Genomic DNA, 26867 nt, shown 5'->3' on the forward strand with positions numbered 1-26867 from the left:
TGCACCGGGAATGGGGGAGGGGAGGGGGGAGTCCCGAGGGGTCCCTTGGGGACATTTTGGGGGTCCTGGGTGACACCAAGGGGGGTCCTGGGGACATTTTGGGGACCCTTTGGGGATGTTTTGGGGGGGTCCTGGGGACATTTTGGGGACATTTGGGGGGTCCTGGATGACACCGGGGGGGGGGGTTGAGGACACTTTAGGGGGGGTCCTTGGGGACATTTTGGGGACCCTTTGGGGACATTTTGAGGGGTCCTGGGTGACACCAGGGGGAGTTTGGGGACACTTTGGGGGTCCCTGGGGACATTTTGGGAGGTTCTGGGGACATTTTGGGGACCCTTTGGGGACATTTTGGGGGGTCCTGGGGATCTCAGGGACAATTTGGGGACATTTTGGGGGTCCTGGGGACATTTTGGGGGCATTTGGGGCATCCCAGGGACATTTTGGGGACCCTTTGGGGACATTTTGAGGGGTCCTGGGGACACTTAGGGGGTCCTGGGGACATTTCTGGGACATTTTGGGGGGTCCTGGGGGTCTCAGGGACATTTTGGGGGTCCCAGGGACATTTTGGGGACCTTTGAGGGGTCCCAGGGACATTTTGGGGACTCTTTGGGGACATTTTGGGGGGGTCCTGAGGACACTTTGGGGTCCCTGGGGGTCTCAGGGAAAATTTGGGGACATTTTGGGGGTCCCTGGGACAATTTGGGGTCTCTGGGGACATTTTGGGGACCCTTTGGGGACATTTTGGGGGGTCCTGGGGATCTCAGGGACAATTTGGGGACATTTTGGGGACATTTGAGGGGTCCTGGGGACACTTAGGGGGTCCTGGGGACATTTCTGGGACATTTTGGGGGGTCCTGGGGGTCTCAGGGACATTTTGGGGGTCCCAGGGACATTTTGGGGACCTTTGAGGGGTCCCAGGGACATTTTGGGGACCCTTTGGGGACATTTTGGGGACCTTTGAGGGGTCCCAGGGACATTTTGGGGACTCTTTGGGGACATTTTGGGGGGGTCCTGAGGACACTTTTGGGGTCCCTGGGGGTCCCAGGGAAAATTTGGGGACATTTTGGGGGTCCCTGGGACATTTTGGGGTCTCTGGGGACATTTTGGGGACCCTTTGGGGACATTTTGGGGGGTCCTGGGGATCTCAGGGACAATTTGGGGACATTTTGGGGTCCCAGGGACCTCTTGGGGACATTTTGGGACAATTTTGGGGTCCCAGGGACATTTTGGGGACATTTTGAGGACAATTTGGGGACATTTTTTGGGGTTTTGGGGACATTTTGGGGTCCCCATCGCGTCCCCCCCCAGGAAATTCCAATTCCAGAGAAATTCGGCTTCAATTCCAACAAAAATCGCCCCAAAATTTCCATTTTTTGGAGGAATCCCCATCGATTTTTGGGGTAAAAAACGGGAATTTTGATGAAACCAAAAAAATCCGGGATTTATTTAAAATTCCAGCTCTGAATCCCAAAAAATTCCTGGATTTTTTTGGGAATTTTTTAGAATGAAAATCACGAGGGTGGAGCCTCAAATTCTGCTGGAAAAGGGAAATTTTGGGGTAAAAAAATCAGGAATTTCTCCCCAAAAATCCCCCTTGGATCAGGAATTCCCAAATCCTCCCTGGGAATTAAAAAAAAGGGAAAATTAAAGGCAAAAATTCCAATTTTGGGGCAAAAATCTTCCCTAAAATGGAGAAATTTTGAGGGAAAAAAATGAAAGAAATCCTCAGGAATTTTTCCAAACTTCCAATTTTTTATTTTTCCCAATTTTTGGGGCTTTTCCCTAAAAATTGCCCCAAATCCCAGCAGAGAATGGGAAAAATTCAGGAATTTCTCCTCTTTTGTGGCTTCTTCATCCTGGAAAAGAAGAAAATAAATCAGGAATAGGAAGGAAAAAATGGGAAAAATTCAATTTAATGAAAATGCCAAGAATTCTCCCCAAAATTCCAATTCCAGGGGGGGAAAAACCCTGGAAAAATCCAAATTTTTGGGCCGGGATCCTCACCTGGAATTCTCAGGGCTCCTCCGAGGTTTTCTCCTCCTCCTTTTTTGGGGTTTTTTCCTCTTTTTCTGGAATTTTTTCCGGAATTTTCTCCTCCTCTTCCTCCTCAGTTTGGGTTTGGGGTGAAATCCCCAATTCCTGGCATTTTTCTGTTGGATTTTCCTGGGGATTTTCTTGGGGATTTTTGGGATTTTCCTGGGATTTTTGGGGATTTTCTTGGGGGTTTTTGGGATTTTCTTGGGGATTTTTGGGATTTTCTTGGGGATTTTTGGGATTTTCCTGGGAATTTTGGGGATTTTTTGGATTTTCCTGGGAATTTTCAGGATTTTTTGGATTTTCCTGGGGATTTTGGGGATTTTCCTGGGGGTTTTCCAGGGGATTTTGGGGATTTTCAGGAATTTCGGGCTCCTCCAGGAACGGGGGCACCAGGAGGGGCCCGGGGGCCGTCAGGAATTCCTGGGCTTTGGGGCAATCCGGGGCAATTTCGGGATTTTCCGGGGATTTTTCCGGGATTTCCGCGGCTTTGGGGCCGTCCTGGGGCTCCTCCGTGAAGGGATCTTCACCCTGGAGGGGGAAAATGGGGAAAAAATGGGAAAAATTGGGAAAAATGGGGAAAAATGGGGAAAAAATGGGAAAAATGGGGAAAAATTGGGAAAAATGGGGGGAAAATGGGAAAAATTTGGGAAAAAATGGGGGGAAAATGGGAAAAATTTGGGAAAAATTGGGGGGAAAATGGGAAAAATTTGGGAAAAATTGGGGGGAAAATGGGAAAAAATTGGGGAAAAATGGGGGAAAATTGGGAGAAAATCAGGGAAAAATTGAGGGAAAAATGGGGGGAAAATAGGGAAAATTGGGAGAAAATGGGGGGAAAATATAGAAAATGAGGGAAAATTGGGGAAAAAATGGGGAAAAATATTGAAAATGAGGGAAAATTGGGGGAGAAAATGGGAAAAATTGGGAAAATTGGGGGGAAAATGGGAAAAAATTGGGAAAAATTGGGGGGAAAATGGGAAAAAATTGGGGAAAAATGGGGGGAAAATTGGGAGAAAATCAGGGAAAAATTGAGGGAAAATTGGGGGGAAAAATGGGAAAAATTGGGAAAAAATGGGGGAAAATTGGGAGAAAATCAGGGAAAAATTGAGGGAAAATTGGGGGGAAAAATGGGAAAAATTGGGAAAAAATGGGGGAAAATTGGGAGAAAATCAGGGAAAAATTGAGGGAAAATTGGGGGGAAAAATGGGAAAATTGGGAGAAAATGAGGGGAAAATATAGAAAATGAGGGAAAATTGGGGAAAAAATGGGGAAAAATATTGAAAATGAGGGAAAATTGGGGGAGAAAATGGGAAAAATTGGGAAAATTGGGGGGAAAATATGGAAAATGAGGGGAAATTGGGGGGGAAACAGGGAAAATTGGGGAAAATATTGAAAATGAGGGATAATTGGGGGGGAAAATGGGAAAAATTGGGGGGAAAATATGGAAAATGAGGGAAAATATGGAAAATGAGGGAAAATATGGAAAATGAGGGGAAATTGGGGGGAAAATGAGGGAAAAATTGGGGGGAAAATATTGAAAATCAGGGAAAATTGGGGAGAAAATGGGGAAAAATATTGAAAATGAGGGAAAATTGGGGGGGAAAATGGGAAAATTTGGGAAAATTGGGGGGAAAATATGGAAAATGAGGGAAAATTGGGGAGAAAATCAGGGAAAATTAGGGGGGAAAACAGGGAAAAATGGGGGAAAATGGGAAAAATATTGAAAATGAGGGAAAATCAGGGGGAAAAAACATGAATTTGGGGAAAAATTGGGGAAAATATTGAAAATGAGGAAAAATTGGGGAGAAAAACAGGAAATTGGGGGGAAATTGGGAAAAAAGATTGAAAATGAGGGAAAATTGGGGGAAAAATGGGAAAAATTGGGAAAATTGGGAGAAAATGGGGGGAAAATATGGAAAATGAGGGAAAATTGGGGGGGAACGGGGAAAATTGGGAAAAATATTGAAAATTAGGGAAAATTGGGGAGAAAATGGGGGGAAAATATGGAAAATAAGGGGAAATTAGGGAGAAAATCAGGGAAAATTGGGGGAAAACCAGGAATTTGGGGGAAAATTGGGAAAAATTTGAAAATTAGGGAAAATTGGGGAAAATGGGGGGGAATAGGGAAATTTGGGGAAAAATATTGAAAATGAGGGAAAATTAGGGAGAAAATCAGGGAAAATTGGGGGAAAATGGGGGGGAAAGGGAAAATTGGGGAAAATATTGAAAATGAGGGAAAAAAACAGGGAAAAATTGGGGGGAAAACAGGAATTTGGGGAAAAATGGGAAAATATTGAAAATGAGGGAAAATTGGGGACAAAACCAGGGAAAATTGGGAGGGAAAAAAAAAAGGGGAAACTGGGGAAAAACCAGGAAAAACTGGGGGAAAACCCAGGAAGAATTGGGGCAAAAAAACCCCATTGAAAATTGGGGAAAAAACAGGAAAAATTGGGGAAAAACCAGGAAAAAATGGGGGGGAAAACCCAAGAAAAATTGGGGGCAAAAAACCCCAATGAAAATTTGGGAAAACCCAGGAAAAATTGGGGGAAACCCAGGAAAAATGTTGGGGGAAACCCAAGAAAAATTGGGGCAAAAAAAAAACCCATTGAAAACTGGGGAAAAACCAGGAAAAATTGGGCAAAAACCAGGAAAAATTGGGGAAAATGGGGGGAAAACCCAGGAAAAATTGGGGGCAAAAAACCCCAATAAAAATTGGGGGGGAAAAACGGAAATTTGGGAAAACCAGGAGAAAATATGGGGGAAAAAATGAAAAATTGGGGAATACTGGGAATTACTGGGGTGGGGAAGTGGGAATTACTGGGAATTATTGGGATAATAGGAATTATTGGGAATTATTGGTCTGGGATAGTGGGAATTATTGGGAATTACTGGTCTGGGATAATGGGGAATACTGGGAATTACTGGGATACTGGAAATTATTGGGAATTACTGGTCTGGGATAATGAGAATTATTGGGATAATGGGAATTACTGGGAATTATGGGATACTGGGAATTACCGGAATAATAGGAATTATTGAGATACTGGGAATTATTGGGAATTACTGGTCTGGGATACTGGGAATTATTGGGATACTGGGATTCCTATTGGGATAATGGGAATTATTGGGAATTACTGGGATAATGGGAATTACTGGTCTGGGAAAATGGGAATTACTGGGAATTAATGGGATACCGGGAATTATTGGGATAATGGGAATTACTGGGAATTATTGGGATAATGGGAATTATTGGGAATTACTGGGATAATGGGAATTACTGGTCTGGGAAAATGGGAATGATCCCAAACTGGGATTTGGGGATGCTCCCATCCCAAACTGGGATAATGGGAATGCTCCCATCCCAAACTGGGATTTGGGGATGATCCCAAACTGGGATAATGGGAATGATCCCATCCCAAACTGGGATTTGGGGATGCTCCCATCCCAAACTGGGATAATGGGAATGATTCCATCCCAAACTGGGATTTGGGGATGCTCCCATCCCATCCCATCCCACACAATTCCAGTCTCAGCCTCCCAGCTTTTCCCAGGATCCCAAATCCCTTTTTTGGGACCCCAATTCCCGGCTTGTCCCGAGATCCAGCGTCCTCTCTTTTGGGATCCCAAATCCCCTTTTTGGGATCCTAAATCCCTTCTCTTCCTGGGCTCCAGGTCCCTCTTCCCGGGATCCTAAATCCCTTTGTTCCCAGGACTCCAGGTCCGTCTTCCCAGGATCCAAATCCCATTTTTTCCTTGGGCTCCAAAGTGCCTTTGTTTGGGATCCTAAATCCCTTTTTCCTTGGGATCCAGCGCCCCTTCCTTTGGGATCCATTGTCCCTCTTCTTGGGATCCTAAATCCCATTTCCCCAGGACTCCAGGTCCATTTTCCCAGGATCCAAAATCCGTTTTCCTTGGGCTCCAAAGTCCCTTTGTTTCGGGATCCAAATCCCATTTTTTGGGATCCTAAATCCCTTTGTTCCCAGGACTCCAGGTCCATCTTCCAGGATCCAAAATCCTTTGTTCCTTGGGCTCCACAGTCCCTTTGTTTGGGATCCTAAATCCCTTTTCCCCCGTTTCCACCGTACCTTCTCTTCCTGGGATCCACTGTTCCTCTTCTTGGCATCCAAATCCCTTCTTTTCCCAGCTTTTGGGGCCACTTCTCCTGGGATCCTAAATCCCATTTTTTGGGATCCATTGTCCCTCTTCGTGGGATCCTAAATCCCTTTGTTCCCTGGACTCCAGGTCCATCTTCCCAGGATCCAAATCCCATTTTTAGGGCTCCAAAGTCCCTCTTTGTGGGATCCTAAATCCCATTTTCCCAGGACCCAAGGTCCATCTTCCCAGGCTCCAAAATCCCATTTTTCCTGGGCTCCAAGCTCCCTCTTCTCGGGATCCTAAATCCCATTTCCCAGGACCCAAGGTCCGTCTTCCCAGGATCCAAAATCCGTTTTCCTTGGGCTCCAAAGTCCCTTTGTTTCGGGATCCAAATCCCATTTTTTGGGATCCTAAATCCCTTCTTTTCCCGGGCTCCAAAGTCCCTTTTTTTGGGATCCTAAATCCCTTTGTTCCCAGGACTCCAGGTCCACCTTCCCAGGATCCAAAATCCGTTTTCCTTGGGCTCCACAGTCCCTTTTTTTTGGGATCCTAAATCCCTTTGTTTGGGATCCTAAATCCCTTTTCCCCGTTTCCACCGTACCTTCTCTTCCTGGGATCCAAAATCCTTTTCTTCGGGATCCATTGTCCCTCTTCTCGGGATCCTAAATCCCTTTGTTCCCAGGACTCCAGGTTCGTCTTCCCAGGATCCAAAGTCCCTTTTTCCTTGGGCTCCCAAGTCCCATTTTTGGGATCCTAAATCCCATTTCCCCCTGGACTACAGGTCCGTCTTCCCAGGCTCCAAAATCCTTTGTTCCTTGGGCTCCAAAGTCCCTTTGTTTGGGATCCTAAATCCCATTTTTTTGGGATCCTAAATCCCATTTTCCCAGGACTCCAGGTCCATCTTCCCAGGATCCTAAATCCTTTTTCTTGGGCTCCAAATCCCATTTTTCAGGATCCTAAATCCCATTTTCCCCGGGCTCCAAAGTCCCTTCTTTTGGGCTCCAAAGTCCCTTTTTGTGGGATCCTAAATCCCTTTGTTCCCAGGACTCCAGGTCCGTCTTCCCAGGCTCCAAATCCCCTTTTTAGGGCTCCAAAGTCCCTTTGTTTTGGGATCCTAAATCCCCTTTTTCCCTGGACTCCAGGTCCATCTTCCCAGGATCCAAAATCCTTTTTCCTTGGATTCCAAACTCCCTCTTCTTGGGATCCTAAATCCCTTTGTTCCCAGGACTCCAGGTCCGTCTTCCCAGGATCCAAAATCCATTTTCCTTGGGCTCCAAAGTCCCATTTTTGGGATCCTAAATCCCATTTTCCCTGGGATCCAGTGCCCCTTCCTTTGGGATCCTAAATCCCATTTCCCCAGGACTCCAGGTCCATTTTTCCAGGATCCAAAATCCGTTTTCCTTGGGCTCCAAAGTCCCTTTTTATGGGATCCTAAATCCCTTCTTTTCCCGGGCTCCAAAGTCCCTTTTTCCTTGGGATCCAAGCTCCCTCTTCTTGGGATCCTAAATCCCATTTTTCCCAGGACTCCAGGTCCATCTTCCCAGGATTCAAATCCCATTTTTTGGGATCCAAATTCCTTCTTTTCCCTGGGATCCAGGGTCCCTTTTCCCAGGATTTGGGGTCACTTCTCCAGGGCTCCAAAGTCCCTTTGTTTGGGATCCTAAATCCCATTTTCCCCTGGACTCCAGGTCCGTCTTCCCGGGATCCAAAATCCGTTTTCCTTGGGCTCCAAAGTCCCTTTGTTTTCGGCTCCAAAGTCCCTTTTTTTGGGATCCTAAATCCCAATTTTTGGGATCCTAAATCCCTTTTTTCCCAGGGATCCAGCGCCCCTTCCTTTGGGATCCAAATCCCATTTCCTGGGCTCCATTGTCCCTCTTCTTGGGATCCTAAATCCCTTTGTTCCCAGGACTCCAGGTCCGTCTTCCCAGGATCCAAAATCCTTTGTTCCTTGGGTTCCAAAGTCCCTTTTTCTGGGATTAAAATTCCCATTTTTTGGGATCCTAAATCCCATTTTCCCCGGGCTCCAAAGTCCCTTCTTTAGGGCTCCAAAATCCCATTTTTTGGGATCCTAAATCCCTTTGTTCCCAGGACTCCAGGTCCGTCTTCCCAGGCTCCAAATCCCATTTTTAGGGCTCCAAAGTCCCTTTTCCCTTGGGCTCCAAAGTCCCTTTTTCTGGGATGCAAATTCCCGTTTTCCTGGGATGCACCATCCCTCTTCTCGGGATCCTAAATCCCATTTTCCCCAGGACTCCAGGTCCGTCTTCCCAGGATCCAAAATCCTTTTTTTCCTTGGGCTCCAAATCCCATTTTTCGGGATCCAAAAATCCCAATTTTCCCTGGACCTGAGGTCCGTCTTCCCAGGATCCTAAGTCCATTTTTCAGGATCCAAATTCCCATTTTTCTGGGATCCAAATCCCATTTTTCTGGGATTAAAATTCCCATTTTCCTGGGATCCAAATCCCATTTTCCTGGGATCAAAATTCCCATTTTTCAGGATTCCAAATCCCATTTTCCTGGGATTAAAATTCCCATTTTCCTGGGATCCAAATCCCATTTTTCTGGGATCAAAATTCCCATTTTCCTGGGATCCAAGTCCCATTTTTCGGGATCCAAAATCCCATTTTTCGGGATCCAAAATCCCATTTTTCTGGGATGCAAATTCCCATTTTTCAGGATCCAAACTCCCATTTTTCCCAGGACCCAGAGGCACAGGCACCGTTTTTCCATTTTTTCCCATTTTTTCCCATTTTTTTTCCCATTTTTTTCCCATTTTCCCCCGTTTTTTTCCCACTTTTTCCCCATTTTTCCCAACTTTTCCCAGCCCGGGTTGACCCCAAGCGTTCGGGATCGGGGAGGGAATTTTGGGATCCTGGAGCTTCTCCCGCCGGAATTCCCGGGATCCTCTGGAGGCGCCGCCGCGGCCGATCCTGCCCGGAACGTTCCGGAAAAGCCCCGAATTCCCGGCCCTGCCCCAGCTCTGCCCTTCCCAGGGGGAAAAATCCAAAATTTGGGGGATTTTGGGGGAATTCTGGGGGGGTTTGGAGTCCTGGGATTGGGATTTGGGGCTGGAGCTGCCCCAAAATTCCCAAAAATTCCCAAAATTCCAAAAACTCCTGGATGGCTCCAGGGGGGGATTTTTGCTTTAATGCTGAGGAGATGAAGGAAAAAAATCTCCTGAAAAAATTGGGAAAAAATTCCCTTAAAAATTGGGAAAAAATTCCCCAAAATTGGGAAAAAAACCTCAAAAAATCGGGAAAAATTCCCCCCAAAAATTGGGAAAAAATTCCAAAAAAATTGGGAAAAATTCCCCCCAAAGTCAGGAAAAATTTTCCTTAAAACTGGGAAAAAAATCCCCCAAAATTGGGAAAAATTCCCTTAAAAATTGGGAAAAAAATTCCCCTAAAAATTGGGAAAAATATCCCCAAAAAATTGGGAAAAAATTCCCCTAAAAATTGGGAAAAATTCCCCAAAAAATGGGAAAAAATCCCCCAAAAATTGGGAAAAATTCCCCCCAAAAATCAGGAAAATTTTCCCTTAAAACTGGGAAAAAATCCTTAAAAAATTGGGAAAAATTTTCCCCCAAAAATTGGAAAAAATTCCTCAAAAAATTGGGAAAAAATCCCCCAAAAATTGGGAAAAATTCCCCCCAAAAAATCAGGAAAATTTTCCCTTAAAACTGGGAAAAAGTCCTTAAAAAATTGGGAAAAATTTTCCCCCAAAAATTGGAAAAAATTCCTCAAAAAATCAGGGAAAAAATCCTCAAAAAATCAGGGAAAATTCCCCTCAAAAAATCGGGAAAAAATTCCCCAAAAATTGGGAAAAAATCCCCCAAAAAAACCTGGGAAAAAAAATCCCAAAAAATTGGGAAAAATTCCCCCCAAAATTGGGAAAAAATTCCCAAAAAAAGCCCAAAAGTGGCAAAACCACTGGAAAAAGGAGGAAAAAAAGGAGAAAAAAATGGGGAAAATTCAGGAATTTTGGGATTGGGCACCTGGGGATGGAACAAAAACACCAAAAATGGGGAAAACTGGGGAGGGTGAGGATTTTGGGGGGGATTTTTGGGGAAATTTTGGGGGATTTTGGGGCAATTTTTTTTATTTTTGGGAGCTTTTTCGGGGAATTTTTGTGGGGTTTTTTCGGGAATTTTTGGGGGATTTTTGTGGAATTTTTGGGGGGATTTTTGCTGGATTTTTGGTGGGTTTTTTGTGGATTTTTTGTGGAATGTTTGGGCGGATTTCTGTGGAATTTTTGGGGGATTTTTTGGGGGGATTTTTGTGGAATTTTTGGGGGATTTTTTGGGGGGATTTTTGTGGAATTTAGCCGGATTTTTTTGGGTTTTTGTGGAATTTTGCCGGATTTTTTTTTTTTTTGGTGGAATTTTTGTGGAATTTTTTGGGGGCATTGTTGTGGAATTTTCGTGCAATTTTCAGGGAGATTTTTGTGGAATTTTTTTGGGATTTTTGTGGAATTTTTGGGGGATTTTTGCCGGATTTTTTTGGTTTTTTTGTGGAATTTTTTGTGGAATTTTTTTGGTTTTTTGAGGGATTTTTGTGGATTTTTATGGAAATTTTTGGGGGGATTTTTGTGGGTTTTTTTGTGGGATTTTTGTGGAACTTTTGGGGGATTTTTTGTGCGGATTTTTGTGGAATTTTTTGTGGAATTTGTGTGGAATTTTGGAGGGGATTTTTGTGGTAATTTTTTTGGGTTTTGTGGAATTTTTTGTCGGCTTTTGGGGGTGATTTTTGTGGAATTTTTGGGGGGATTTCTGTGGAATTTTTCTGAGGAATTTTTGTGGAATTTTTGCAGGATTTTTTGGTCTTTTGTGGAATTTTTGTGGAGATATTTGGGGGATTTTTGCCGGATTTTTTTGGTTTTTTGTGGAATTTTTGGGGGGATTTTTGTGCAATTTTTGGGGAGATTTTGGGGGGATTTTTGCCGGATTTTTTGGCGGTTTTGTGCAATTTTTGTGGAATTTTTGCCGGATTTTTTTGGTTTTTCATGGAATTTCTGTGGAATTTTTGTGCAATTTTTGGGGAGATTTTTGCCGGATTTTTTTTTTGTTTTTTGTGGGATTTTTGTGCAATTTTTGGGGAGATTTTTGTGGAAATTTTTGTGGGGATTTTTGTGGAATTTTTGGGAGATTTTTGCTGGATTGTTTTGGTTTTTTGTGGAATTTTCGTGGAATTTTTGGGGAATTTTCATGCAATTTTTGCGCAGATTTTTGTGCAATTTTTTGTGGATTTTTTTGTGGAATATTTTGGGGGAATTTTGTGCAATTTTTGGGGTGATTTTTCTGGAATTTTTGGGAGATTTTTGCCGGATTTTTTTTTTTGTTGTTTTTTCTGGAATTTTTGGGGGATTTTTGCCCGACTTTTTGTGGGTTTTTTGTGCAATTTTCGTGCAATTTCTGTGGAATTTATTGTGGTATTTTTGTGCAATTTTGGGGGAGATTTTGGGGGGATTTTTGCCGGATTTTTTTTGGTTTTTGTGGCATTTTTGTGCAATTTTTTCCAGATGTTTTTGGTTTTTGGTGCAATTTCTGTGGAATTTTGTGTGGAATTTTTGTGCAATTTTTGGGGAGATTTTTGCCGGATTTTTTTGGTTTTCGTGCAATTTCTGTGGAATTCTGTGTGGTATTTTTGTGCAATTTTGGGGGGATTTTTGCTGGATTTTTGCCGGATTTTTTGGGGTTTTTGTGCAATTTTTGTGGATTTTTTGCTGGATTTTTTTGTTTTTTGGTGCAATTTTTGCCGGATTTTTTTGGTTTTTTGTGCAATTTTTGCTGGATTTTTTTGGTTTTTTTGGTGCAATTTCTGTGGAATTTGTTGTGGAATTTCTGTGGAATTTGTTGTGGAATTTCTGTGGAATTTGTTGTGGAATTTTTGGGGAGATTTTTGCCGGATTTTTTGTGTGTTTTTTGTGCAATTTTCGTGCAATTTCTGTGGAATTTGGTGTGGTATTTTTGTGCAATTTTCGGGGGATTTTTTCCGGATTTTTTTGGTTTTTGGTGCAATTTCTGTGGAATTTTTGGTGCAATTTCTGTGGAATTTGTTGTGCAATTTCTGTGGAATTTGTTGTGGTATTTTTGGGGAGATTTTTGCCGGATTTTTTGTGGGTTTTTTGTGCAATTTTCGTGCAATTTCTGTGGAATTTGGTGTGGAATTTCTGTGGAATTTGGTGTGGTATTTTTGTGCAATTTTTGGGGAGATTTTTGGGGGATTTTTGCCGGATTTTTTTTGGTTTTTGTGCAATTTTTGTGGAATTTTGTGTGGTATTTTTGTGCAATTTTTGGGGGATTTTTGCCGGATTTTTTTTGGTTTTTGGTGCAATTTTTGCTGGATTTTTTTGGTTTTTGGTGCAATTTCTGTGGAATTTGGTGTGGTATTTTTGTGCAATTTTGGGGGGATTTTTGCCGGATTTTTTTTGGTTTTTGGTGCAATTTTGGGGAGATTTTTGGGGGGATTTTTGCCGTATTTTTTGGGGTTTTTGTGGAATTTCTGTGGAATTTTGGGGGGATTTTTGTGCAATTTTCGTGCAATTTTTGGGGGAATTTTCGTGGATTTTTTTGCCGGATTTTTGCCGGATTTTTGGGGGGTTTTGTGCAATTTTTGCCGGATTTTTTTTGGTTTTTGGTGCAATTTCTGTGGAATTTTGTGTGGTATTTTTGTGCAATTTTTGGGGAGATTTTTGGGGGGATTTTTGCCGGATTTTTTTTGTTTTTGTGGAATTTTTGTGGAATTTTTTCTGGGATTTTTGTGCAATTTTTGTGTAATTTTTGGGGAGATTTTTTTGGGTTTTTCGTGCAATTTTTGCAGGATTTTTTGGTCTTGTGTGGAATTTTTGTGGAGATTTTTGGGGGATTTTTGCCGGATTTTTGATGGATTTTTTTGGTTTTTTGTGCAATTTTTGCCGGATTTTTTTGGTTTTTTGTGGAATTTTTTGGGGGGTTTTTGTGCAATTTTTGGGGAGATTTTTGGGGGATTTTGTGGAGATTTTTGGGGGATTTTTGTGCAATTTTTGTGGATTTTTTGCTGGATTTTTTTGGTTTTTCGTGCAACTTTTGCCGGATTTTTTTGGTTTTTGGTGCAATTTTTGCCGGATTTTTTTGGTTTTTTGTGCAATTTTTGTGGATTTTTTGCTGCATTTTTTTGGTTTTGGTGCAATTTCTGTGGAATTTGTTGTGGAATTTCTGTGGAATTTGTTGTGGAATTTCTGTGGAATTTGTTGTGCAATTTCTGTAGAATTTGTTGTGTTATTTTTGCCCCACTCCCAGGCCCGCAGGATTCCCGGAGTGGATCCCATTCCCAATCCCAGGGGTACCTGCAGGTACTTGTCCAGCATGGCCACGATGTGTTTGTTGTTCAGGACGCTCTTGGCCACGTGCAGGCTCGTCTTCCTGAACTGCTCCGCTGCCAGCTGCGAACCGGAGAGAACGGAATTCCAGGAATTCCAGGGGTGGGGGGGGAAATGCCAGAATTCCAGGTGTTTTTGAGGGGAAAATCCCGGAATTCCAGAGGGGTTGGAGGGGAAAATGATGGAATTCTGGGAGTTTCAGTTGTTTTTGAGGGGAAAATCCCGGAATTCCAGAGGGGTTTAAGGGGAAATCCCGGAATTCCAGAGGGGTTGGAGGGAATAATGGGGTTAACCAGGAATTCCAGGGGTGGGGGGAAAATCCAGGAATTCCAGAGGGGTTGGAGGGGAAAATCCAGGAATTCCAGAAGGGTTGGAGGGGGAAATCCCAGAATTCCAGTTGTTTTTGAGGGGAAAATCCCAGAATTCCAGAGAGGTTGGAGGGGAAAATCCCGGAATTCTGGGAGTTTCAGTTGTTTTTGAGGGGAAAAACCCTGGAATTCTGCAGGGATTTGGGGAAAATCCTGGAATTCTGCAGGGATTTGGGGAAAAATCCCAGATTTCTGGGAGTTCCAGAGGGGTTTGAGGGAAAAGCCCGGAGTTCCAGAGGGGTTTGAGGGGAAATCCAGGAATGCCGGGAATTCCAGGGGTTGGGGGGAAAGCCCGGAATTCCAGAGGGGTTGGAGGGGAAAATCCCGGAATGCCGGGAATTCCAGGGGTTGGAGGGGGAAATTCTGGGAATTCTGCAGGGATTTGGGGAAAAAGCCCATCCCAACCCCGAGTTAAACCCATCCTAACCCTGAGTTAAACCCATCCTAACCCTGAGTTAAACCCATCCTAACCCTGAGTTAAACCCATCCTAACCCTGAGTTAAACCCATCCTAACCCTGAGTTAAACCCATCCTAACCCCAAGTTAAGCCCAGCCTAACCCTGGTTTCTCACCCTGCGGCTGCGGTTGTGCTCAGCCGATCTCAGGTGTCTCTGGAGCAGGTTTCCCTGGGCCGGGATCAGCCTAACCCTGAGTTAAGCCTGGTCTCAGGTGAAGTTAATCCCATCCTAACCCCGAGTTAACCCCGAGTTAAGCCCAGCCTAAGCTCAGTCTCTCACCCTGCGGCTGCGGTTGTGCTCAGCCGATCTCAGGTGTCTCTGGAGCAGGTTTCCCTGTGCCGGTATCAGCCTAACCCTGAGTTAACCCTGAGTTAAACCCATCCTAACCCTGAGTTAAGCCTGGTCTAACCCCGGTTCCTCACCCTGCGGCTGCGGTTGTGCTCGGCCGATCTCAGGTGTCTCTGGAGCAGGTTTCCCTGGGCAGGTATGAGCATGTCACACGCCAGGCAATGCGCGGCCTCGATGCGCTTGAAGAAATGCTCCTGACCGATCCCTGAGAGGGGAAACGCCGGAAAAAGTGAGAAATTCCAACCCTGAAATGTTCCCAAAAAAATTCCCTGAAGAATTCCCAAAATTTCCCCCAAAATTCCCCAAAAAAATTCCCAAAATTTCCCTGAAAATTCCCAAAAAAACTCCCAAAATTACCCTGAAAATTCCCCCAAAAATTCCCTAAATTTCCCCCAAAATTCCCTAAAAAATTCCCTAAATTTCCCCCAAAATTCCCCCAAAAATTCCCTAAATTTCCCCCACAAAATTCCCAGAAAGTTCCCAAAATATTCCCAGAAAAATTCCCAGAAAGTTCCCAAAAAAATTCCAAAAAATTTCCCAGAAAGCTCCCAAAACTTCCCTGAAAATTCCCAAAGTATTTCCCAAAATTTCCCCACAAATTTCCCATAAAGTTCCAAACTTCCCTGAAAATTCCCAAAATTTCCCAAATTATTTCCCAAAACCTCCCTGAAAATTCCCATATTTCCCCAAAAATTCCCAGAAAATTCCCAAAAATTTTTCCCAAAACCTCCCAGAAAGTTCCCCAAAAGTTCCCTGATAATTCCCCAAAAATTCCCAGAAAGTTCCAAAACTTATCGGAAAAATTCCACCCCAAAAAGTTCCCAAAAGTTTCCTAAAATTTCCCCACAAAATTCCCAGGAAGTTCCCAAAAAATTCCCAGAAAATTCCCAAAAAAGTCCCCAAATGTTCCCAAAACATTTCCCAAAATTTCCCCCCAAATTTCCCAGAAAGTTCCCAAAAATTTTCCCCAAAACCTCCCAGGAGGTTCCCCAAACGTTCCCTGAAAATTCCCCAAAAATTCCCTGAAAAGTTCCCAAAATTTCCCCCCAAAATTCCCAGAAAGTTCCGAAAAAATCCCCAAAACTCCCCCCAAAATTCCCCAAACATTCCAAAGAAATTCCCAAAAATTCTCCCAAAAATTCCTCCCGAAAGTTGCCCAAAAAATTCCAAAAAGTTCCCCCAAAAATTCCTCAAAAAATTCCCCCAAAATTCCCCAAAATTCCTAAAAAATTCCCCCCAAAAATTCCTAAAAGAATTTTAAAAAATGCCCCAAAATTCCTAAAAAATCCCTAAAAATTCCTAAAAAAATCCCTAAAAAAATTCCAAAAAATTCCAAAAAATTCCTCCAAAAATTCCTCCAAAATTAAAAAAAAATCAGCAAAAAATTCCTAAAAAATCCCTAAAAAAATCCCAAAAGATCCCAACAACTTTCCCCAAAAATTAAAAAAAGAAAATCCCAAAAATTTCCCAAAAATTCCCAAAATTCCCCAAATTTCCCCACCCTTGAAGGGGTCGGCCCTGGGTTTGTTCCCCTCCTTCTCCGTCAGCTCCTGGCGGCGCCGCTCGATTTTCCTGTTCCTGTTCACGATGTACTCCTGGAAAAACAGGGAAAAAACAGGGAAAAATGGGAATAAAACATGGAAAAATGGGAAAAATGGGAATTCTGGGGAGAAACATGGGAAAAATGGGGATAAAAATGGGGATAAACTCCTCGATTTTCCTGTTCCTGTTCACGATGTACTCCTGGGAAAACAGGGAAAAAACATGGAAAAATGGGAATAAAAATGGGAATTCTGGGAATAAAACATGGAAAAATGGGAATTCTGGGGAGAAACATGGGAAAAATGGGGAGAAAACTGGGAAAAATGGGAATAAAACATGGAAAAATGGGGATAAACCCTCGATTTTCCTGTTCCTGTTCACGATGTACTCCTGGGAAACAGGGAAAAATGGGAATAAAACATGGAAAAATGGGAAAAATGGGAATAAAAATGGGAAAAATGGGAAAAACATGGAAAAAACATGGAAAAATGGGGATAAAACACGGAAAAATGGGGATAAAAATGGGAAAAATTGGAGAAATCCGGCTAAAAATGGGGATAAAAATGGGGATAAAATCTCGATTTTCCTGTTCCTGTTCACGATGTACTCCTGGAAAAACAGGGAAAAAACATGGAAAAATGGGAATAAAAACAGGGAAAATGGGAATAAAACATGGGAAAATGGGAAAAATGGGAATAAAAATGGAGAAAATGGGAAAAATGGGGATAAAAATGGGAATAAAAATGGGGATAAAACCTCGATTTTCCTGTTCCTGTTCACGATGTACTCCTGGAAAACAGGGAAAAATGGGAATAAAAATGGGAAAATGGGAATAAAACAGGGAAAAATGGGAATAAAAATGGGAATAAAAATGGGGAAAATGGGAATAAAACAGGGAAAAATGGGGATAAACCCTCGATTTTCCTGTTCCTGTTCACGATGTACTCCTGGAAAATGGGAATAAAATGGGGATAAAACAGGGAAAAATGGGAATTCTGGGGAGAAACATGGGAAAAATGGGGAGAAAACTGGGAAAAAATCCTGAAAAATAATGGAAAAAACCCGAAAAAATTGAAAAGAAATTCCCAAAAAATTCACGAAAATTTCAGATTTCCACCTAAAAATGCCCCAAAAAAATCCCAGGAAAAATCCTGAAAAATAATGAAAAAAAACGAGCAAAAAATTGGAAAAATTGGAAATTTCACCGAAAAATTCCCTAAAAAACTCCAAAAAATTCTAAAAAAATGCCCAAAATTCCCAAATATTTAACTCAGAAAAATGCCTAAAAAAATCCTGGAAAATAATGGAAAAAAAAACAAAAAAAAAATCCCAAAAAATTCATAAAAAATTCAAATTTTCACCTAAAAACTCCCTAAAAACCTCCAAAAATATCTGAAAAAATCCCCAAAAATTCCTAAATATTTAACTCAGAAAAATCCCTAAAAATCCTGGAAAAAACCCTAAAAAATTCAAAAAAATTCACAAAAAATTCAAATTTTCAGCGAAAAACTCCCGAAAAATCTCTAAAAAATTCTGAAAAAATCCCCAAAAATTCCCAAATTTTTATCTCAGAAAAATCCCAATGAAATCCTGGAAAATAATGGAAAAAAACGAAAAAATTCTGAAAAAATCCCAAAATATTCACAAAAAATTCAAATTTTTGCCTAAAAACCTCCAAAAAATTCTGAAAAAATCCCTAAAAATTCCCCAAATTTTTATCTCAGAAAAATCCCAAAGAAATCCTGAAAAATAATGGAAAAAACCCGAAAAAAATTCAAAATAAATCTGAAAAAAATCACAAAAAATCAGAAAAAAATCGTAAAAAATCCAAATTTTCGCCTAGAAACTCGCTGTAAAAAATGCCCAGACCTCCGGAATTTTCCCCAATTCCCAAATTCCATGAAAATTCGGGAATTCTGGCCCCACCTGGAGGAACTGGACGGTCCTGTCGGGCAGTTTGGTGCCGATGTAGCGCAGGGTGTCCCGGTGGGAGGGAAACAACCCCAAAAAATGGGAATTTCCACCCAAAAATGGCCCAAAAATTCCCCCAAAAATCCCAGGAAAAATCCGGAAAAATCCCAGGAAAAATCCGGAAAAATTGGGGGAAAATCTCCAAAAAAATCCTGAGAAATAATGAAAAAAAATGGGTGAAAAATCGGAATTTTCACCTAAAAACTCCCTAAAAAACTCTGAAAAAATCTGAAAAAATCCCCAAAAGTTTCTAAATATTTAACTCGGAAAAATGCCTAAAAAATCCTGAAAAATAAGGGAAAAAAACCCAAAAATTTTTAAAAAATCACAAAAAATTCACAAAAAATTCAAATTTTAACCTAAAAACTCCCGAAAAATCTCAAAAAAAATTCTGAAAAAATCCCCAAAAATTCCCAAATATTAAACTCGGGAAAATCCCTTAAAAATCCTGAAAAAATAAGGGAAAAAACCGAAAAAATTCAAAAAAAATTCAAATTTTCAGCGAAAAACTCCCGAAAAATCTCTAAAAAATTCTGAAAAAATCCCCAAAAGTTTCTAAATATTTAACTTGGAAAAATCCCTAAAAGGTCCTGAAAAATAATGGAAAAAACCCCAAAAATTTAAAAAAAATCCCAAAATATTCATTAAAAAATTCAAATTTTCACCTAAAAACCTCCAAAAAATTCTGAAATAATCCCTAAATTTTTATCTCAGAAAAATCCCAAAGAAATCCTGAAAAATAATGGAAAAAAAAACGAAAAAAAATCAAAATAAATCCGAAAAAAAATCACAAAAAATCAGAAAAAAATCATAAAAAATCCAAATTTTCGCCTAGAAACTCGCTGTAAAAAATGCCCAAACCTCCGGAATTTTCCCCAATTCCCAAATTCCATGAAAATTCGGGAATTCTGGCCCCACCTGGAGGAACTGGACGCTCCTGTCGGGCAGTTTGGTGCCGATGGAGCGCAGGGTGTCCCGGTGGGAGGGAAACAGCCCCAAAAAATGGGAATTTCCACCCAAAAATGGCCCCAAATTCCTCCAAAAATCCCAGAAAAAATCCGGAAAAATCCCAGAAAAATCAGGGGAAAAAAACTCCAAAAAAATCCTGAGAAATAATGAAAAAAACCGGACAAAAAATCCAAAAAATCGGAATTTTCACCTAAAAATTCCCTAAAAAACTCTGAAAAAAATCTGAAAAATTCCCCAAAAATTTCTAAATATTTAACTCTGAAAAATGCCTAAAAATAATGAAAAATAAGGGAAAACACCGAAAAAATTAAAAAAAAATCCCAAAATATTCATAAAAAATTCAAATTTTCACCTAAAATCCTCCAAAAAATTCTGAAAAAATCCCTAATAATTCCTAAATTTTTATCTCAGAAAAATCCCAAAGAAATCCTGGAAAATAATGGAAAAAAACGAGAAAAAAATCAAAATAAATCCAAAAAAAATCACAAAAAATCAGAAAAAAATCGTAAAAAATCCAAATTTTCGCCTAAAAACTCCCCGTAAAAAATGCCCAGACCTCCGGAATTTTCCCCAATTCCCAAATTCCATGAAAATTCCAGGATTTTGGCCCCACCTGGAGGAACTGGACGCTCCTGTCGGGCAGTTTGGTGCCGATGGAGCGCAGGGTGTCCCGGTGGGAGGGAAACAGCCCCAAAAAATGGGAATTTCCACCCAAAAATGGCCCCAAAAATTCCCCCAAAAATCCCAGGAAAAATCCGGAAAAATCCCAGAAAAAATCCTGAAAAATCAGGGGAAAAAAAATTCCAAAAAAATCCTGAGAAATAATGAAAAAAATGGGCAAAAAATCCAAAAAATTGGAATTTTCACCTAAAAATTCCCTAAAAAACTGCGAAAAAAATCTGAAAAATTCCCCAAAAATTTCTAAATATTTAACTCGGAAAAATGCCTAAAAAATCCTGAAAAATAATGGAAAAAACCCTAAAAAATTCAAAAAAATTCACAAAAAATTCAAATTTTCACTGAAAAACTCCCGAAAAATCTCTAAAAAATTCTGAAAAAATCCCCAAAAATTCCCAAATATTTAACTTGGGAAAATCCCTTAAAAATCCCGAAAAATAGAGGGAAAAAACCCTAAAACATTCAAAATAAATCTGAAAAAAATCACAAAAATTTCAAAAAAAATCATAAAAAATCCAAATTTTCGCCTAGAAACTCGCTGTAAAAAATGCCCAAACCTCCGGAATTTTCCCCAATTCCCAAATTCCATGAAAATTCGGGAATTCTGGCCCCACCTGGAGGAACTGGACGCTCCTGTCGGGCAGTTTGGTGCCGATGGAGCGCAGGGTGTCCCGGTGGAAGGGAAACAACCCCAAAAAATGGGAATTTCCACCCAAAAATGGCCCCAAAAATTCACCAAAAAATCCCAGGAAAAATCCGGAAAAATCCCAGAAAAAATCCCGAAAAAATGGGGGAAAAAAACTCCAAAAAAATCCCGAGAAATAATGAAAAAAAAACAGACGAAAAATCCAAAAAATTGGAATTTTCACCTAAAAATCTCCCAAAAAAACTCCAAAAAATTCTGAAAAAATGCCCAAAAATTTCTAAATATTTAACTCAGAAAAATGCCTAAAAATCCTGGAAAATAATGGAAAAAACCCTAAAAAATTCAAAAAAATTCATAAAAAATTCAAATTTTCACCTAAAAACTCCCTAAAAATCTCTAAAAAATTCTGAAAAAATGCCCAAAAATTCCTAAATTTTTATCTCAGAAAAATCCCAATGAAATCCTGGAAAATAATGGAAAAAACCGAAAAAAATTCTGAAAAAATCACAAAATATTCACAAAAAATTCAAATTTTTGCCTAAAAACCTCTAAAAAATTCTGAAATAATCCCCAAAAATTCCCAAATATTTAACTTGGAAAAATCCCTAAAAAATCCCGGAAAATAGGGGGGAAATAAGGGGAAAAAACCGAAAAAAATTCAAAATAAATCCGAAAAAAATCACAAAAAATCAGAAAAAAATCGTAAAAAATCCAAATTTTTGCCTAGAAACTCCCCGTAAAAAATGCCCAAACCTCTGGAATTTCCGTGAATTCCCAAATTCCATGAAAATTCGGGAATTGTGGCCCCACCTGGAGGAACTGGACGGTCCTGTCGGGCAGTTTGGTGCCGATGTAGCGCAGGGTGTCCCGGTGGAATTTGCTCTGCAGGTGCCGCTGCAGCTCCTCCTCATCCAGGCTGCGGAACTTGCACACGGAGCAGGCAAACTGGATCCTGGAAAAATAATGGGAAAATTATGGGAAATTATGGGAAAAAACAATGGGAAAAATGGGGGAAATAATGGGGGAATAATGGGAATAATCGGGGAAATAATGGGGAAAATAACGGGAAAAATGGGGGAAATAATGGGGGAAATAATGCGGGAAATAATGGGAATAATGGGGGAAATAATGGGAATAATAATGGGAACTTGCACACGGAGCAGGCAAACTGGATCCTAAAAATAATGGGAAAATTATGGAAAAATGTATGGAAAAATGGGAAAAAATAATGGGAAAAATGGGAAAAATAATGGGAATAATGGGGGAAATTGTGGGAAAAATAATGGGAAAAATGGGGGAAATAATGGGGGAAATAACGGGAATAATAATGGGAACTTGCACACGGAGCAGGCAAACTGGATCCTAAAAATAATGGGAAAATTATGGAAAAAATTATGGAAAAATGATGGGAAAAATGGGGGAAATAATGGGAAAAATAATGGGAATAATGGGGGAAATAATGGGGGAAATAATGGGGGAAATAATGGGAATAATAATGGGAACTTGCACACGGAGCAGGCAAACTGGATCCGAAAAATAATGGGAAAAATGATGGGAAAAAATTATGGAAAAATGGGAAAAAATAATGGGAAAAATGGGGGAAATAATGGGAATAAGCGGGGAAATAATGGGGAAATAATGGGGGAAATAATGGGAATAATGGGGGAAATAATGGGGAAATAATGGGAATAATAATGGGAACCTGCACACGGAGCAGGCAAAATGGATCCTGGAAAAAATAATGGGAAAAAAAATGGAAAAATGTATGGAAAAATGGGGGAAATAATGGGAAAAATAATGGGAATAATCGGGGAAATAATGGGGAAATTGTGGGAAAAATAATGGGAAAAATGGGGGAATAATGGGAATAATAATGGGAACTTGCACACGGAGCAGGCAAACTGGATCCTGGAAAAAATAATGGGAAAATTATGGGAAAATGGGAAAAAATAATGGGAAAAATGGGGGAAATAATGGGAAAAATAACGGGAATAATGGGGGAAATAATGGGGAAATTGTGGGAAAAATAACGGGAATAATGGGGGAAATAATGGGGGAAATAATGGGAACTTGCACACGGAGCAGGCAAACTGGATCCTGGAAAAAATGGGAAAAATGATGGGAAAAATGTATGGAAAAATGGGAAAAAATAGTGGGAATAATGGGGGAAATAATGGGAAAAAAAACGGAAATAATGGGGGAAATAATGGGGGAATAATGGGGGAAATAATGGGAAAAATAACAGGAAAAATAATGGGAATAATGGGAGAAATAATGAGGATATAATGGGGGAAATAATGGGAAAAATAATGGGGAAATAATGGGGGAAATAATGGGGGAATAATGGGAAAAATAATGGGAAATAATGGGGGAAATAATAGGGAAATTGTGGGAAAAATAACGGGAATAATGGGGGAAATAACGGGGAAATAATGGGGGAAATAATGGGAACTTGCACACGGAGCAGGCAAACTGGATCCTGGAAAAATAATGGGAAAAATGATGGGAATAATCGGGGAAATAATGGGGGAAATAATGGGAATAATAATGGGAACTTGCACATGGAGCAGGTGAACTGGATCCTGGAAATAATGGGGAAAATTATGGAAAATTATGGGAAAAAATGGGAAAAAATAATGGGAAAAATGATGGGAATAATGGGAAAAAATAATGGGAATAATGGGGGAAATAATCCGGGAAATAATGGGAATAATAATGGGAACTTGCACACGGAGCAGGCAAACTGGATCCTGGAAAAATAATGGGAAAATTATGGGAAAAATGTATGGAAAAATGGGAAAAAATAATGGGAAAAATGATGGGAATAATGGGGAAAATAATGGGAAAAATAACAGGAAAACTGGGGGAAATAATGGGAATAATAATGGGAACTTGCACACGGAGCAGGTGAACTGGATCCTGGAAATAATGGGAAAAATTATGGGGAAATGTATGGAAAAATGGGAAAAAAGGGGGAAATAATGGGAAAAATAACGGCAATAATGGGAGAAATAATGGGAATAATAATGGGGAAATAACAGGAATAATAATGGGAACTTGCACACGGAGCAGGTGAACTGGATCCTGGAAATAATGGGGAAAATGATGGGAAAATTATGGGGAAAATAACAGGAAAAATGGGAAAAAATAATGGGAATAATGGGGGAAATAATGGGAATAATAATGGGAACTTGCACACGGAGCAGGCAAACTGGATCCTGGAAAAATAATGGGAAAAATTTATGGAAAAATGGGAAAAAATAATGGGAAAAATGGGAAAAAATAATGGGAATAATGGGGGAAATAATGGGGGAAATAATGGGAATAATGGGGAAATAATGGGAAAAATAATGGGAATAATGGGGGAAATAATGGGAAAAATAATGGGAATAATCGGGGAAATAATGGGGGAAATAATGGGGGAATAATGGGAATAATAATGGGAACTTGCACACGGAGCAGGCAAACTGGATCCTGGAAAAAATGGGAAAAATGTATGGAAAAATGTATGGAAAAATGGGAAAAAATAATAGGAAAAATAACGGGAATAATGGGGGAAATAACGGGAATAATGGGGGAAATATTGGGGAAAATAATGGGAATAATAATGGGAACTTGCACACAGAGCAGGCAAACTGGATCCTGGAAAAATAATGGGAAAAATTTATGGAAAAATGGGAAAAAATAATGGGGAAATAATGGGGAAATAATGGGGAAATAATGAGAAAAATAATGGGAAATAATGGGAAAAATAATGGGGGAAATATTGGGAATAATGGGAATAATAATGGGAACTTGCACACGGAGCAGGCGAACTGGATCCTGGAAATAATGGGGGAAAATGATGGGAAAAATAATGGGAAAAATGGGGGAAATAATGGGGGAAATAATGGGGGAAATTCCCCCCAGAATTCCTAGAAAAACTTCCCAAAATTCACACAAAATTCCCAGAAAAACTCCCCAAAAATTCCCCAAAAAATCCCCAAAATTTCCCAGGAAAACTCCCAAAAATTTTCTAAAAAATCCCCAAAATTTCCCAGAAAAATTCGCCAAAATTCCCCCCAAAATCCCCATAATAACTCCCCAAAAAATCCCTGAATTTTCCCCAAAATTCCCCAAAAAATCCCCAAAAAACTCCTCAAAATTCCCCAAAATTCCCCCGATATTCCCGAAAAAACTCCCCAAAATTCCCAGAAAAACTCCCCAAAATAATCCCCAAAATTCCCTGAAAAACTCCCCAAAAATTCCAAAAAAATCCCCAAAATTCCCCAGAAAAAACTCCTCAAAATTCCCCAAAAAACTCCTCAAAACTCCCCCAAAATTCCAAAAAATCCTCAAAATTTCCCAGAAAAATTCCCCAAAATTCCCTAAAAATACTCCTCAAAATTCACCCAAAATTCCCCAAAAAATCCCCAAATTTCCCCCAAAATTCCCAGAAAAACTCCCCAAAATCCCCAAAAATTACAAAAAAGCCCCGAAATTCCCCAAAAAATCCCCAAAAAATCCCCAAATTTCCCCCCAAAACCCCCAAATTTCCCGCAAAATTCCCAGAAAAACTCCCCAAAAATTCAAAAAAATTCCTGAATTTCCCCAAAATTCCCGAATTTCCCCAAATTTCCCCAAAATCCCCGAATTTTCCCCAATTCCCCACCTGTCCATGGCCCTGTCCCTCATGCGGTCCCTCCTCCGCTGCTTCTCCCGTTTCTTCTTCACCTCCTCATCCTCGTCCTCCTCGGAGCCTGGGAAATTGGGAATTCTCAGCCAAATCCCAAAAAAATCCCAAAAAAATCCCCAAAAATCAAAAAAAATCCCAAATTCCAAAAAATCCCCAAAGCACCAAAAATCCCAAATCCCAAAAATCCCAAAAAAAATCCCCAAAAATCCAAAAATCCCAAATCCCAAAAATCCCCAAATCCCAAAAATCCCCAAATCCCAAAAAAATCCAAAAAAATCCCCAAAAAATCCACAAAAATCCCAAAAATCCCAAAGCACTGAAAATCCCAAAAGCACCAAAAATCCCAAAATCCCAAAACCTCCAAAAATCCCCAAAGCACCAAAAATCCCAAAAATCCCCAAAAATCCCAAAATCCCAAAAGCACCAAAAATCCCAAACCCCAAAAAATCCCAAAAGCAGCAAAAGTCCCAAAAAATCCCCAAAAATCCCAAATCCCCAAAATCCCCAAAATCCCCAAATCCCCCAAAATCCCCAAAGCACCAAAAATCCCAAACCCACCAAAAATCCCAAAACCCAAAAATCCCCAAAAATCCCAAAATCCCAAAATCCCCAAAAAACCCAAAATCCCCAAAAATCCCAAATCCCAAAAATCCCCAAATCCCAAAAAAATCCAAAAAAATCCCCAAAAAATCCCAAAGCACTGAAAATCCCAAAAGCACCAAAAATCCCAAAATCCCAAAACCTCCAAAAATCCCCAAAACTCCAAAAATCCCAAAAGCACCAAAAATCCCAAAAATCCCCAAAAATCCCAAAATCCCAAAAGCACCAAAAATCCCAAACTCCAAAAAATCCCAAAAGCACCAAAAACCCCAAACCCACCAAAAATCCCAAACCCACCAAAAATCCCAAAATCCCCAAAAATCCCCAAAAATCCCAAAAAATCCCCAAAATCCCCAAAGCACAAAAATCCCAAAATCCCCAAACCTCCAAAAATCCCCAAAAATCCCAAAAGCACCAAAAATCCCCAAAAATCCCAAATCCCCCCAAAATCCCAAAATCCCCAAAAATCCCAAACCCCCAAAAATCCCCAAATCCCCAAAAATCCCCAAAATTCCAAAAGCACCAAAAATCCCAAAATCCCCAAAATCCCCAAATCCCAAAATCCCCACAGCCCAAATTCCCCCAAATTTTCCCAATTCCCCCAAATTCCCCAAATTTTCCCAAACCCCCCAAATTTCCCCAAATTCCCCCAAATTTTCCCAAATTCCCCCCAAATTTCCCTAAATTTCCCCCAAAATTTCCCCAAATTCCCCCAAAATTTCCCCAAATTTCCCCAAATTCCCCCACATTTTCCAGGTGTTTTTCCCACCTTTTTTTCCATGTTTTTCCCACGTTTTTTTTTCCATGTTTTCCCCACATTTTTTCCAGGTTTTTCCAGCTTTTTTTCCCTGGATTTTTCCCACATTTTTCCCTGTTTTTTCCCACCTTTTTTCCAACTTTTCCCGCTTTTTTTTCAATTTTTTCCCTCCTTTTTCCCAGTTTTTCCTGCCTTTTTTCCCCTGGATTTTTCCCACCTTTTTTCCCTATTTTTCCCACTTTTTTTCAATTTTTTCCCACCTTTTTCCTGTGTTTTTCCTGCCCTTTTTCCTCTGCTTTTCCCACCTTTTTTCCATTTTTCCCGCCTTTTTTCCCTGGATTTTTCACAGATTTTTCCCTGCTTTTCCCTCCTT

At 40.5% G+C, this 26867-nt stretch overlaps 1 protein-coding gene across 10 annotated transcripts in view; it reads right to left on the reverse strand.

Annotated features, from left to right (window-relative positions):
- Positions 1 to 1730: 1730 nt before the first annotated feature.
- Positions 1731 to 26867, reverse strand: part of AKAP8 (A-kinase anchoring protein 8) — a 45238-nt gene continuing 20101 nt past the window's right edge. For 6 of the 10 annotated variants that reach the window (XM_077192242.1, XM_077192244.1, XM_077192243.1 and 3 more), the window contains 5 exons: positions 25114 to 25201; positions 21273 to 21414; positions 16158 to 16251; positions 14731 to 14861; positions 5719 to 13545 (listed from right to left, as the gene is read on the reverse strand). In XM_077192242.1, coding sequence (XP_077048357.1) covers positions 9913 to 13545; positions 14731 to 14861; positions 16158 to 16251; positions 21273 to 21414; positions 25114 to 25201 — 4088 coding nt within the window. In that variant the 3' untranslated portion in view covers positions 5719 to 9912. The other 4 variants (XM_077192249.1, XR_013185712.1, XM_077192248.1 and 1 more) reach the window with 4 other exon arrangements.

The sequence above is a fragment of the Agelaius phoeniceus genome, chromosome 32, assembly GCF_051311805.1.
Source record: "Agelaius phoeniceus isolate bAgePho1 chromosome 32, bAgePho1.hap1, whole genome shotgun sequence".
Classification (NCBI taxonomy): Eukaryota; Metazoa; Chordata; class Aves; order Passeriformes; family Icteridae; genus Agelaius; species Agelaius phoeniceus.